Raw genomic sequence first — 14,894 nt, 5'->3', positions numbered from 1 at the left:
TACACTCACATGCACACCTACGGCCAATTTAGAATCACCAATTAACCTAATGAGCATGTCTTTGGACAGTGGGAGGAAGCCGGAATACCCGGAGAGAACCCATTTAAACATAGCAATAACTACTCAATTTCATGAAGCCTATAAACCCATCAGGATCAAAACTCAAATTTCAAACACAATATTTAAGTATTTCACATGGCAAATCAATAAGAAATCATCAAGTAGCAATTCAGCTCGTTTTAGAGTAATCCCGTAAACAGTTCAGTGATAATGGCGTTAATCACAATCTCTCACAGCACATGCGGTCTCTGTTAAATTACGATTGATTTACGACCTTGCCTGAATGCGTAGATGGATCAAAAGAAAGCAGGTTCGCAGGCGACGTAGGGAGCAATCCATAGCATGGCAGAGACCCAGATGTAGAGTCGAGTTTTCACTGTAACAGTCCCTTGGATTGGAAACGATTGGGAGTCTCGACTGATGCGTAAGTTTGCTTTTATTAAATCCACCAGGTAGCAGAATGACGATAAGCAGCAACTTTATTAATTGAATCGTTAGATCACCATGAAAACTGTACTGAGACAAACATTTCACGACCTTGTTCCCATGGTAGACACAAATAATAAGATCTTGATTAAGTTATACATACAAAAATTGTACGCATATGATTCCACAAGTTTTAAATATCAAACAATCAAACTTCATACCTCACTGCGCTCTCCAAGGAATGCAAACAATAGATATGATCCTTTTTTCAGTCATTAAACGCGTGATCGACAGGTAAAAAAGGCGAAGCCTAATATTGTGAAAATTAAGTGCAAAGTGGCGGTGATAATCCAGCAGGCCCAAAACAAGGTACTGTGAACCTATCGGCTGCCTTCAAGGCTGGCATAGCGGGCTATCTATCTATAATAAATTTAATATTAGAAGGGAGAAGACTTATTAGATCCCTGTCTCATCTGTGTTAACACGGAGCAAATGGAAGCTTTCACAGGGTCTTAATAAGCTTGATGATTGTCTGCCACACTGTGACAGTCGTGAACTGGGTCGGGTGAAGGACTATTCAAAGAGGCTACCTAATGAATGGTGTTACATTTCATCTCTCATCTTGGCATTAATGTCACCCTTTTACTTTTATTTCTATGTTGCCCTTATGCTAAATTTACTTTATTGCTAAATGAAAGATGTCTTAATGCCAGTACACACTACAGTAACGTGACTGCTAAAAACGAGTCATAACAAAATGTGATGAAATTCACATTTTCTTTGTTGTATCTCCTCTGATTACCTTTCCAGTTTTCTTTAATATGCAATCTGACAAGCTCCATATACGGTGTAAATAATAGAACAGATATTGGCGGACAGATGAAAAGATGGAGAGGGGTGGCAGCGGTGGTCAGCGTCTCTAAACCTCTCTATTCTTGACAAGTAGGGTTTGGCAGAGGGGGTGACGAGAGACCGAGGATGAAAGCGACTCGGTTTAAAACTCTTTTGTTTAGAGGGTGACTGCTGGCTCAGAGATTTTAGTCCTTACAGGTAAAAACAAGTAGTAGGGCAAGGGTTTAGATTCCTTCTGTGAGCTGTCATAAATACTACATCTTTAACTCCATATCTCACAGCGTGACAGAGAGGCAGATGTCCAATGGTTGATGTACAGCCGAGTTCTGAATTACAGGAGCTCAGCAGCATTAACGTCAGTGTGAGAACAGTGACTGACGTTTTGCACATCAGCAGCATTGTGCAACATTTTATCATTGTGAAGGAACATGACCGTCATCGTATAAGATGTCTGTGCAACAGTCTGCTTGTGTTTGTTTGGTCTTACGTCGTAATATGCTGCATGTATCGACTCACTGCCTTTATTAGACAATTTATCAAAATGTTCCACGTTCAATGCCTGGTGATTTGTTGCTGAGGCTGAAAGCAGAAAGACTAATGCCCCTACAAAAGATGGTCTATGTGGATTTTAATACCTGACAAAATACTCTTTAGAATTACATTTGCTTTTGTTGTTGCCTTGGTGCGTGAACTTGAGAAATTGAGCTGAATGTTTAGCAAAATCAAACATGACTGGCACATGTTTTCTTATAATGAATGCTGCACTGATGATTAAACCTGCCACACACAAACATACACACCCATACAGCCTGTCTTCTGCAAGTATTACTTTGTTGTGTTAGTCGGCGTGCACACAAATGGTTGGTTTAGCACAAGACAAGCTGCTCCCTCACTCACGTGGGTGTCGCTGAAGCACAGTACTGAATAAAAGCAAATCTCCACATACATTAGTCAAATAAAAGAACAATGGTTCGACTTCAGTTTGACGTACACCTCTATAAAATCATAGTCACTGAATTCTGTATGCATAGTTTACTGGAGTTTGAAATCACAACATGCATTCATTTTGTGTGGACTGTGATTTCGCTGCACTACATAGTTACTGACATTTTCGTGGACAGAGATGCTGCTGTTCTGCTGCTCACACTGCACCTTCTGTCTAAACGCTGCGTAACTTGTCTGCCCAGTGTAACTTGTCTGTTTGTTTTTTTTTCTGTAGAAAAACACTATTGGGGCTGTGAGGTCACCACCTCGAATGCCCTCTATCCACTTTATATCTCTGTGAGTTATCTTGAGCAGACTACTCTCTGGGCACCTTGTATGGCTGCCCACTGCCTTAAGTGTGCGGAGAACAAATTCCTTGAATGTGTGCATGCAGTATGTACATGGCCAATTAAGCAGATTTGATTTAGAGAAATGTGTCTTTGGGGGACTTGGGCTAGGGAAATTGGACCTCTGCATGTTTTAAATTCTGGAGGAATTCTGTAAGAATATTTCAGTAAAGACAAAATCTAAGATCTGATACCAGATGCATTGGTTATAATATAGTACACCTATTTTCAACTAAGGTACAACTAATGCTTTAGCTCATTTTAACTCATGCAAAACATTACACATGGTAAAATCAGATGGCTCTTAAAGTCAGGTGGAGTAGAAAGAAGACGTCTCAAATACACAAACATCCACGCACACACGGGACACAGGAAAGAAAGTCAGAAAAAGTACATTGCACGCACACATTACGCCAGCCCTAACAGGCTGTCACCTGTGGCGTTTATGCCAGGAGAGGCTGAGACTTCCCCTCTCCCCCATTGCATTGTCCCAGTTTTCATTCAAAACAAGCCCTCCTCTTCCTGGCTCCCATTGCAAGAAGGGTGGACTCACTCATGCTAATCAGAGAACCGCGGTTATAGACATAACCATTAAGTTATCTTTCATAGCGTTTGTTTTGTGTCTTATTATGGGAGTATCCCAGCTAGACTTATTATTGCTGCATGGGCATGAGCATGTGTCAGTCCACTGAACTAGCTTGTGCTGCTATTGAGCAGGACAAGAAGAATATTGCTTTTTTCCCGGCTAGTGCAAAAGCGATAAGTAAAGGTACTTTTCTGGAGGTTTCACCATCTCCACACTGCTTGTTATGGGGTATTTGCATCTGCTGGTGTTGCTCACACTACCTGTGTGCATTGCCACTTCGCTCCAACAGCCTCAGAGGAGAGATGGTACTGTTCGTCAGCTAATGTGAAACCATACCGTTGGGACCAAAATGCCTGGTTGTGCACTTGACTCTGCAGACAGTTTAGCTTAGCACTCAAATAGCACAGCTTCTGTTAGTACCAAGGAGAGATTTTTGAATGATAACTTGCTCTATGCCAGCCTATTATATAGTGTCAGCTCTTTTCAGCATAGAGTCAGAGGTGCCAGTCTATTAGTGCTGGTATAATGTGATTTGAACTTCTGATGAGGTCATGGTGTTCCCATAGTAAGACACAAAACTAAAGCCATGGAAGAGAACTGCAGGACCATAACTCAACATTAATCCTTTGAGCTCTTCTTACCTGTAAGGTGACTTTGTGTTTATCCTTCTCGGTTAATTTGTATAAAGTTAATTTCAATTTAAAATGCAGCAGCCGCTGAACTAAAAATCCACAGTGGACCATTTCTATTTTATGTGGGCCAAGTAACCTGAATCATCACACAGTAACATCAGAATGTTGTTGTACTTACTGGATTGGGCGGTTCGGGCCTCAATGGGCTGAGTAAAGACTCCTAAACCCATCTCAGATCTTGCTGCCAGAGAAAACATGTACAATGTATCTGGCTTTAGACCATCTACTCCATAGGAACCTGCTGCATCAAAGGTGACACGATGCTGTGGAGACATGAAAATCTTGATATCACACTGTAAGGACAGCACAATAATAAGTATACAGTGCAATATAAAAGGTTTAGGTACTCCGGATGTTTAGATAGTCATCCATCCATAATACCACCAGTGGCTGATCTGGCTCAACATTATAGAAGCAGTCTGGGATTATATAAAGAAACAGAAGAGACAGATTAAGCTCATAGAACCCTTTGGAGAAGGTTGTCAACTTCAGTCAGAATGGTATTCGTTAATTTTCAGTTTGTCCTAACAAGAGTGTTACATACATTTCTAAGGATATTTTTGTACGAAATAAGAATAACTGTCCTACTTGACATGACAGAAAACATATTTTTGATTCTCTGAGTAATGATGAGCTGTAAATGATTAGACTGCTGGTCTTCCTCTGTGAGTGATAGCACATTCAGCTGGAATCAACAACTCGGCTTCAGTCCTGTTAACGAAACCCAGATTGCTCCATTACATCCATTAGGCTACTGATGAATCACATTAATCTTTGTAAACGTGTATGCTATTGTCAATGTGCCATATATGTGAAATTGTAGAGGAAAGTGAGTTAGGCAAAACTCAGCATAGATAAAACTAGTTTTCATCCCCTGTAGACCCTAGTTCGTTATTCGCCCTAGTTAAACATGGCAACTATTAGCATGTCTTCTGTGTCTTTTGAACTCTCTGTGTTTATGCACCAATGCTGGTGTGGAAATGTGTGCCGAGAAAGACAGTTCAGATCAGCTTCAGAGACTGCAAGTGTGTGACTCACACCAGTAGCGAGCTGACAACCCTGGTTTTGGGCCTATATGTGCGAGAAAGCTAACATTACACTAGTAAGATCTAAAGTCAATGACATTGTGTTCGGTTGGCAAACGGAAGCTAGCTAGCTAACTAGACATGTCAATGTCCCCAAACCATCATCAGCATTTTTGCAAACAAATGATAGGCCATGTGTACTGTCGGCTTAAGTTTTAAGTGACGAGATGGGATGTGAAAAACCTTTATTTAAATTTTTATAAAGACTCAATCAACAAGTTCAAAGAGGTGATGTAGACTACTTTATAGGATGAGGCACTGAGGGATTCTATTGAAACTATGGTCCTTATGTGTTGCAACAAATTGTAACCAGCGGCTTTGACTGCATCCTACCTGCTATGGTTACTTGGTTACCTTATTTTTACAAATAGGAAAATCAACTCCAGGACACATCACAAGGATATATTCTACAATATATACACTCAGTATGTAGAGCATACTGCATGCAGCCTCCTCTATATTCCACACAGTACATTGTACACATTTTACAGGCAGAGTGTAAATACAAAACCTTTAAAAGCATCACATTTTTAATGTGACTTTAACCTTGTCTGTGGGATTGCTGGCCTCCCAGTAGAGCAGTTCAAAGCCAATGATAGGGTCCTGGACAGGCCAAAGCCACGAGAGCATGATGCGTGAATCCAGCTCAGCCTCGGCCTCAAAAGCGGTTGGCTGTGCTGGAACTAGAGGAAAAAAAACAACAAAGGGATGAAGGGACTAAATTAAAAGAAAAAACACAGAGACCAAAATAGAGCTTTACATTTGTATGGTGAATGCTAACGTTGCTGAAGGTTTAAATAGAAATCCCTTCGCTAACACATATGCCATAACAATGGTATAATGTGATTATTTAGCTTAATCCACTTGTGTGAACTGGATAGATTTGACACTAATCACAGTGATGTGCTAAAAAATAAAATAATTAAAGGAAAAACACACAACCTTCTATGTCTGATGGCAGGCTAAAATCCATTTAAGTCAAAATTATTTATATCTACCAATACCGTTCCTGAGTTTTATTCTATTATTAAATAAAGTGAGTCCTCTGAATCTGATTGGTGTTATTTGTTTATGTATCTGTTGCAGCCCTGGAATTACGTCATTTTTATTCCAGCAAGGCACAGTAAAGTGGGAACATTGAAAACATTCCTGCAGGAAACCACTTTGTATATATATATATATACACATACATACATATACACATACATACATATACACATACATATATATATATATATATATATACATGCATACATATACACATACATATATATATATATATATATATATACATGCATACATATACACATACATATATATATATATATATATATATATACATACATACATATACACATACATATATATATATATGCATATATATATATATATTTTTTTTTTTTTTTTTTTTTTTTCCCCCTGTACTTTCAAAATGATGTCAGTGCAAGACAATGAGTTTCAATTTGTCCGAGACAGTTCTGCTTCTTCCAATGAGCTTTTGCATTGGTCATATATGTACATACACAGACACTTAAATGCACATGTGGCTTCATGCAAACTGCCAGGCATAAATCTGTATTACACAGGCACTGACTGCTGGTCATGTCACACAACTGGTTTTGTTGCTGTTAAGGATTCTAATAGTCCTAATTCCAGCGATCCAATGTAACCAGAGACACAAACCCTAAAGACTTTTGTTACATATTTGACATATATTGGCATATCTTGCTCCACTGTTATATTTGAAATACTGCACTGTTTTGCAGTTATTAAACAAAAAGTCCTTGTCCTTTCTTGATAACAAGATAAACGTGTGCTCCCTTGATTTCAATCAAACAGTGACTTTGAAAATTTAGATTGGAAGTTACATTTCAAACATTTATTTTTATTTTTCCTACATTATATTATAGCCGTTGTACCACTGTCCACGACTGATTTGACTTCAGTTGCGTTCATCAACACAATACTGTCTAAATCTAGTGTGTTTTCGTGTGTTCTGGTTTATATTAGAGAACTGGTACACAGCTAAATTTAGTGCCTGTGTGGTGACTAATGCATATTACGCAAGAGAGTCAGACATTTTTTGGAGGAATTGTGAAGAACGGACCAAAAAAAAAAGGTCTTTGTGAATGCCAGAGTGACATTAATCAGATGCACAGAAAATGCCTCTCCATATGAATTGTCTGTGAATGTAATGATAGGCACCTACTCATGTGTATTAATAGATTGTTCTGGTGTATTCAAGAGCCAAAAATTCATTAATGCAGGTTCAGTTAACACTGCGCAAACTAGACAATGTTTACAAGAAGTGCTACTTATAATACAATGATCTGAACAATCACTGACAACTACTCTCTACAAAGCAATCCAGTAAAAAGCTGACCCAGTTGCTTATAGTGCAATGTAACTGCAACATCTACAGAGATTTCTTGTGTCGTTGCTTTGCAATGACATGTTCTTACCTCCCTGCTGGGTTTTGATCTGTAGAACATCAGAGGGAGGCCCGTCTCCCACAGAGGTGAAGCCTAGCACCCTGAGGCTGTAGGTGATGTCTGTCATCAGGCCTGAGATAGTAGTGAAATGGCTGTCGTCTGTGTTGTGTTTCTCCCAGGCACTGAGTGGGACATCGTGGTCTGAGCTGTAATACACCCGATAGCCACGGATTTGGCCGTTAGGCTCCTCCGGAGGTTCCCACTGGACCAGCATGGTACTGGAGCTCAGCATGCGCGCCTGGACGTGGAGAGGCGGGGATGAGGGGGCTTGCTCGCTTGTCCGAGTTTCCACAATACTGCTGGGAGGTCCCCGGCCAACGTTGTTCACAGCCATGACACGAAACTCATATTCAGAGAAGGGGCTGAGGCCGCCGATGCTGTATCTAGTTGTGGCTACACCATCTACTTCCTGGAAACCGTTGTCAGACAGTTTGGCACGGTACTGAATCACGTAGTAGGACACAGGTTCTGGGTTTCCAGAATCCCAGGTCAGGGTGACACTGGTGGCCGTGGTTTCTGTCACAATCAGGGAAGTGGGAAGCTTTGGAAGAGCTGTCAAAGAGTAGAGATAGAAACATGAGTCAGAAAAAACAAGTCTCTCTAGAGTGTCCTCCTTTTTCCATCTCTCTGATGAGAAGGTGTGGAAGGAGGAACACCCACGGAAACTCTGACTACAGGGATCTGTTCAACATTTCCAGTCTATCGGTTAATTATCATTCAGTCTGCCTCAACCCTTTCCTGATCTGCACTGGGCCAGCAGGCTGAGCACATGTATTACGTTGCCAAGCAGATGGGTGCATGTCTTCCAATGTAAATCCATCTGCAGTCTATCCAACCAGAACTAGACACAATCACAAATGCATACAATTACTGCAGCCACACATCAGAGCCTAGTGTCACACATTTTCAAAGATATGTATTAAAAAAACATTAATTTCACGTGGAGGTCGACATGAGTGCAACAACCATAATGTTAAATAATTGCTTAGTCCGGGTATCTGGGTCCAAATTAGATTAGAACATCCTTGATTTAATTATCGTTTTTACAACAATAAACTGCACAGTAAAAAAGAAACAAAGTCCAATAAAAAACAACTGCAAGTAACCTAAGCAATTAAATCAGTATCTGTAGCCACCTCAGTGGCTAAATCCAAGAAGTGATTTAAGAGCGAGCAGTGTGCAGAAACGCTCACAGTGTACACCGCTGCAACCAGAGGCTTTAACCTCTGCTGCTTCAGTCTCATGCAGTGTATCCTATTATTTATTTATTTTCTTCATTACAAACATGCGAACCCAAGCAGGCTGGCACTGAATTGAGCTGCTGCTCCCAACCATGCACCCTTAAAACTGACAAAACTCAGTAGCTGCACACAATTTGCTTAATAAGCATTTCCTCAGATTTTAATTGCAACTATCAAAGAGCATGGGCACTATACACAAAACCTGTGTCTGAAGGATTTGCATAATGTCCATTTCCAGTGTACTATTACCATAAACATTAGAGTTACATTGTTGTCGCCACCGCTGCTCTCACTTTTGCTCTCTTTTTTTGGCTTTGAAAAGCCAATGAAGGCTGCAGAGTGGTGACATGGCCTGACAGAATTAGTCAAATATTTAGTCCTCGGTTAAAATACAGAGTAAATATGGAGGTTATTGTGTCTGCATTGACAGTAAACATAAGGAACACTGGGATAGTACTTAACAAAATATGATAACACAATAAGAAGTAAAGAGCCATGAATAAAATGAGACCGTTTCTGCAAAAATGCATTGGGTACATTGAGATAACTACAGGCCGCAGCCACTATTTAAGATCTAATCATAGCTGAGGCCATGTTTTTCCTTTTTTTGGGATATCAACAAGCATAAAACATCAGACACATGCTTCAACAGCTGGGATCAGATACCAGGGAAACAGGCAGAACTGTATTTTGTATTGTTCAGCTTTTGAGTTAGTTACTGCAGAGAGGGTTCCCATCACTAACAAAACAGTGGCGTTCCTTAAACTATAAACTTTTCTCACTGTGTATAATCAAAAAACAATACTTCAGTTAATATATTCTGCTTTTTTGCTGAGGCAGTTGCATATGGGATTAGTCACTTGCTTTGTTAACAAACAGTAAATGCCATGCTGGTTTCATACCTCAGCATCGTATCAAGTTGCTCTGCTCTTTCACAGACTGCAAGCTGTTAATCTTTACGCATACTTTATCTGATATTCCCGTCCCCGTCTCCCAGTTGCTCAGCCTGTTACTTCTTTTAGCACATACCCGCTTTCCCCGACACAAAGTGTTTCTGACCTTTGACAGTGATCTGGGCCGTAGTCTCAATCATGCCCAGGGAGGATATAGCCACACAGGTGTAGTTAGCAGACTGGCGGATGTTGCTGAGCTCCAGGACGTTGCGGCCAATAGGCATCTCATCCTCCCGTGTCAGCTCTGTCTCACCGCTGATCCACTTGACGAAAGGCATGGGAGCGCCGACCGCCACGCAAGTAAGGTTGACGCTGCCGCCGGGCATCACCTCGTGGTTGGTGGGGGGGATGGAGAAACGGGGAGGCACGCGGCGAACTGCAGGGGTAAAGAGAGGGAGCGTGAGAGGACATAGACGGGGGGAGTGCAGTGGACACTGGGCTGGTTTAGTTATTGACTGGCCTAGCTTGTACTGTGCACCATTGTGTGTGAACAGGTTAGGATGTATCAGCCTGAATGACAATAGCATCAGCCTAATGTAGTGTTACTGTTTGGACATGCTATTAAGTCTCTTTTAGGGAATTTTATGAAGCGTGAAAATGGTGTTGCACTTTTAAGTTAGTTTAAAGCCAATTATCAGGCAAGCATTTTTGTCCTGCTACCTAAATACTCTTCATCTAAATACCAAAACTGGTTTCATTTGGCCTGTGTGTTGTGTAAAAGAAATCAATCAGTTCAATATTATCATGGAGCTCTAATTTTACGTTTGAATGACAATTTGATTCAGAAAAATATTAAAATGTTTCTGTAGTGTTTCCATGATTTGGCTGTGATACAGCTTTTTTATTCATTTTATTAAATTTGTAAAGACTGAACTTGTATGTGATCATCAGTGTCATGTCAGGTCATTTTGTCACTACGGTACCACTGGTTGCAGTAATTAAATCTTCTACAGCTTATATCAGGCTGTATTGTATGTTAATTATTTCAGTTCCAATCCAACATGGAGCTTCTGTGCTAAGGTAGTGGCTATCAGATTTAGCAACAAGATGTGGAAGCGCTGTAGCTATACCCTTAATGCACACCTAAAAGCTGACTTGAAGCAGATTATAAGTTTCCGGGCCTGATGTCCAACTGCTCCATTGGGAAGTGATTATGCTTTGGTAAATATCTGCCAGGCCAATCGAATCATTTGGGTGGGATTTATGGGATGGTGGACAGAAGAGTTGAATTGTTCGTACAACTATCCAACTGCGTGCAGCTCCGGCCTAAAATTCCCTCTGTCAGATCTACCGCTGTCCCTTCCTGCACGAATCAGTGCAACGCCGTGAATGTATTCAAGTAGAGATTGTGCTAAAAGTTCCATTATCCCCATCTGGATTGCTTCTCCCGCTCTATGACAGAAGGATTTAAGCACTGCCCTGGCTTGGAATTTTGAACAATTTAGTGTCTATGCTACTCTTTCTAGGTCTCATCGGTGAAAAGCTTTCTTCCAGTAACTTTTTTCTACAGTCCAAGACTAAAGGATGTGTTTGGCCTGTAACTTGATTTCTTTGGAAATCTGGAGGTCTCTGCTGGGCTGCAGGAATTTAAACGCTCCTGGAGTCTAATCTACTGCTAGTCTGCAGTATTTCCTTCTTATTCTACTGGAGAGGATACTGGGTAATGAGTCCACTCTGTTGTTTGCTCTCTTTCTTAGAAATCTGACGTAAATGGCCGGATCGCCTTCCTCTTACTCCATATCTGAACGTGTGTGAGAATCCTGTGTGAGCATTAAATATGCAGAGAACTCGGTTGCATAAATCGTCCTCACTCTCTTGACTTAGTTGAGCACACAGTCCCGAATATCTGACTCACAAAATGCATTTTAAGCTGTGAGCTGGAGTACTGGTATGAGGAGCTTACACTGTGGATTAGAAGCTTTTCTAAAGGTTTCGTTTTGGTTTTTACTGAAGAGAAGGAAAGGGGGTTTACGTGTTCTACCAGTCTAACTCGCAAAGAAGAGGGAAAAACTAGATATATAACGCGAGAGATGAGTTGAAAACTAATGTTTGGCTGATCAGTGACTGACAACGTTCACTGAGTTTTGGAGTACATGCACAGAACAGCATTGTTTGTTGGATTTGCATGGAAGACGGAGCACTAGAGCATGATGCGGAGGGGGAGGAGGAGGAGGAGGAGGAAGACATAACGAGGACGAAGGAGAAGAAGGAGGAAGATTTCAGGGCGAACTGCCAGGATGGTTTGGTGGAGTCTCAGGGTGAAGCTTTTATGCTGTGACTGGTCATATGTTTGATGTTGAAGGGATTCTGTTTGGAGAGTTTGATTATAGGAAAAGAAATGTGAAAATAAGTATTTTACAACAACACACCGGAATTTATTTTCAGGATCAGTACCATTAGCGATCACTGGAATGTTACTTTAAGGTGAGAATGACAATATCGTTATTTTGTCTTCCTAACTATTCATTGATCTATATTATACTATTATTTTCTCAGCTTAATTCTCATTTACAGGTGACTTTTTATACCTTTTGAAATAGGTGGAACAAGCTAAGAAACACTTAAAGGGCTGTATACTAGCCTAAAATCCTAAAATGTTGATCTGAATCACATCATTTGATTATAATACTAAAACATCTAAAATGTCTGTACTACTTATTATTCAGTACAACAACTCTAAACCAAGCATTCCTTTTTGAAACAGGATGTCATTCAACTTTTCATTTTAATTTATTTTTGAGCTTGTGGAGCAGAAGAAAATAAATAAAAAATATTCGGATGTGTGTACATGGAGACGAATTTCCCTTATTTTGTAACATTGCCCCCAACTTGGAAAAAAGTCCAAACCAGCAGGTATGAAGACCAATAAAAGTCTGCCAAAGAAGACTGGTATTCAATTTTCTGCCAGTTGCTGCCCTTCCAAATATTTGGAAGGGACGATACTGGCTAATGAAATACACAAGTTGTGCTCAGTGTCACGAAAACACTGAAAATTTGTTTCATGGACACAAATCAACTGATTACATTTTGTGACTTCTGCGCCATGACCTCAGGTTCAATAATGCTTGCCCAACTGTTCAGATTTCTTTCTGCATCTGTCCTATTTTTGAGCAATTTCACCATGGTTCCATGAAGAATATTGTCTATATTATTAATTAATTTTTTTGTTGTTCATGTCTGTATATTATTTTATATATTTTGTATTTGTTGTACGAAAAGTGTCCTAATATTTTTTAATTTAAAATGTTACTTTGTAACTTTTTCATGTCAGTGAGCGGACTCTGGGAGTTCAGATTTACTCTAAAATTATTGGGGGAAAACTGGACCGTACTGGATGGCTGTACATGGGACAGTAATCTAACTGCAGCATTATATTTTCAGTCAGTGCACAGGAAAAACCAGGCCTTGCCCTTTGATTTCCCAAATGATCTTCCAACACACACAGGTGGCATATCACTAATGTGTCCATGTGGAGAGTGTTTTGCCGTCTCTGCTATAACTCTAAATCAAATCAAAGCAAGACGGACTATGGCTGCTATAAATAAGATTTAAACAATCTAACAGGGAAGGGTGGTGAATAATGAACTGTAAAATTTGGATGTCAACAAAGAGGAGTGGCAAAGCTCTGTGTGTGTTGGTAAAATCGAGACATAAGAGCCAAAGGAACACCAGAGATCTCATTGATAGACATAGTTATATATTGGTTTTCAGCTGCCCAGCTGTACATCAGTACTGTTTTCACAAATATGGAATATTAATGTGGATTGATAAATTACTGAAACTAGTGAAGCTTTAGCAAACATTTCAGTTTTACATGACATGAAGTGTGTGGTTTGGAGCCATCCCAAAGAATTTATTCACAAAGGACTAGTCTGCTGTGAGGATTCTCAATCATCCAGATCATGGTATGGCTAAGTGCTAAAACAACGGCACCAGGACTTGCTTGAAACTCTTTTCGATGCTTCACTTCTCTAAATGTTGTCCTGAGCATGTAACCCCTTGTGGGTTTGATTCCACCTTGACTGTGACCCAACATGCAATCATGTGGCAGCCATGAAATAATCAGGGTGTCATGAGTTCAGGTGTGAAATTGTAGTAAGCTCTCTGGGGAGGTGGTGCTGTAGATAATGATGGCCCTTCCAGTTTTCCATAGTTGGCTCCCTGCTCCTCTGGCCAAAATGTGTGCACAGTTGTCATCGAATGAGTGTCATTTGACCTTCTCTGTCATGGTCATTTTCAGGCCCTCCCCAGTTGGACGTGGTTGGAATATGTCAACAGGGAGCAAGGGCGTCTTTTCAGATACAGAAACTGACCTCGACTGACTCCTGGCAGTGTGAGGGAGAAGCAGTTCAACCATAAGATTGTCCAGTTATTTTGAACTCCTCGCTCTATATCAAGAAGTCAACCTAGAATGTATTTCTGCAGCTTGTATTCAGAATCTCCTTGTTTCAGCTGCTAACAAAACTCATGACAACTGATAAAAGTGGTAAAGTTTGAATTCCACTTGTATAAGTGACTCACTTGCAACTCGAAAGAAGCAAGGAATATACATTATATACAGGGATATATACAAATCAGACATACCATTATGGCCACCTTTCTAATACTGTGTAGGTCTCCCTTGTGCCTCATCAGAGAATGGACATGGGGATTATGAAGTTGTCCTGTGGTGTCTGGTAACAGAATGTTGTTAGTGAGGGCCGATGTGTGCTATGGGTTGTTCCAGTACATCCCACAGATACTCGATCAGTTTGTCCTTCATGTTTTTTTGAGTTGTTCCTAAGCCGTTTGTGTGTGTGTGCCTGTGTCAGGCTGCATCCTGCTGGGGATGGCTGCTACCATCAAGGAGTGTCATTATTATGGGGTGGGGGTGCCTGGTCTGGTCTAGATGGGTGGTGCATATCTAAGTAACATGACAGATCCAAAAGTTTCCCTACAGAACACTGTATTGTCACAAGATGGTCAATATTATTTAATTCTCCTTTCAGTGGTCATAATGTTATGCCGGATCTTTGTATCTGGGTATTGTTGTTCAGGGTAGCTCACATGTCCCTCTCTTCTCCGAGGATTTTGGAGAACGAGCTACAGTTCTCATCATTTTTTGTGTCTCCATTTAATCTCAACTCACTCCGTTAAATGATCAGGGCACTGTGGGGACCATCCCATCTGTTGCAGG

General features: G+C 40.5%; 1 protein-coding gene across 1 annotated transcript in view; it reads right to left on the bottom strand.

Annotated features, from left to right (window-relative positions):
• Positions 1 to 14,894, bottom strand: part of ptprfa (protein tyrosine phosphatase receptor type Fa) — a 176,288-nt gene that overhangs the window by 79,574 nt on the left and 81,820 nt on the right. Inside the window, exons 7-10 of the mRNA XM_084548704.1 lie at positions 9,825 to 10,094; positions 7,495 to 8,076; positions 5,579 to 5,715; positions 4,066 to 4,210 (exon numbers count right to left, since the gene is read on the bottom strand). Coding sequence (XP_084404830.1) covers positions 4,066 to 4,210; positions 5,579 to 5,715; positions 7,495 to 8,076; positions 9,825 to 10,094 — 1,134 coding nt within the window. The remainder of the gene's footprint in view (positions 1 to 4,065; positions 4,211 to 5,578; positions 5,716 to 7,494; positions 8,077 to 9,824; positions 10,095 to 14,894) is intronic.

Source organism: Chelon labrosus (assembly GCF_963514085.1).
Source record: "Chelon labrosus genome assembly, chromosome: 7".
Taxonomy (NCBI): domain Eukaryota; kingdom Metazoa; phylum Chordata; class Actinopteri; order Mugiliformes; family Mugilidae; genus Chelon; species Chelon labrosus.
This window is presented reverse-complemented; position numbering and strand designations above follow the sequence as displayed.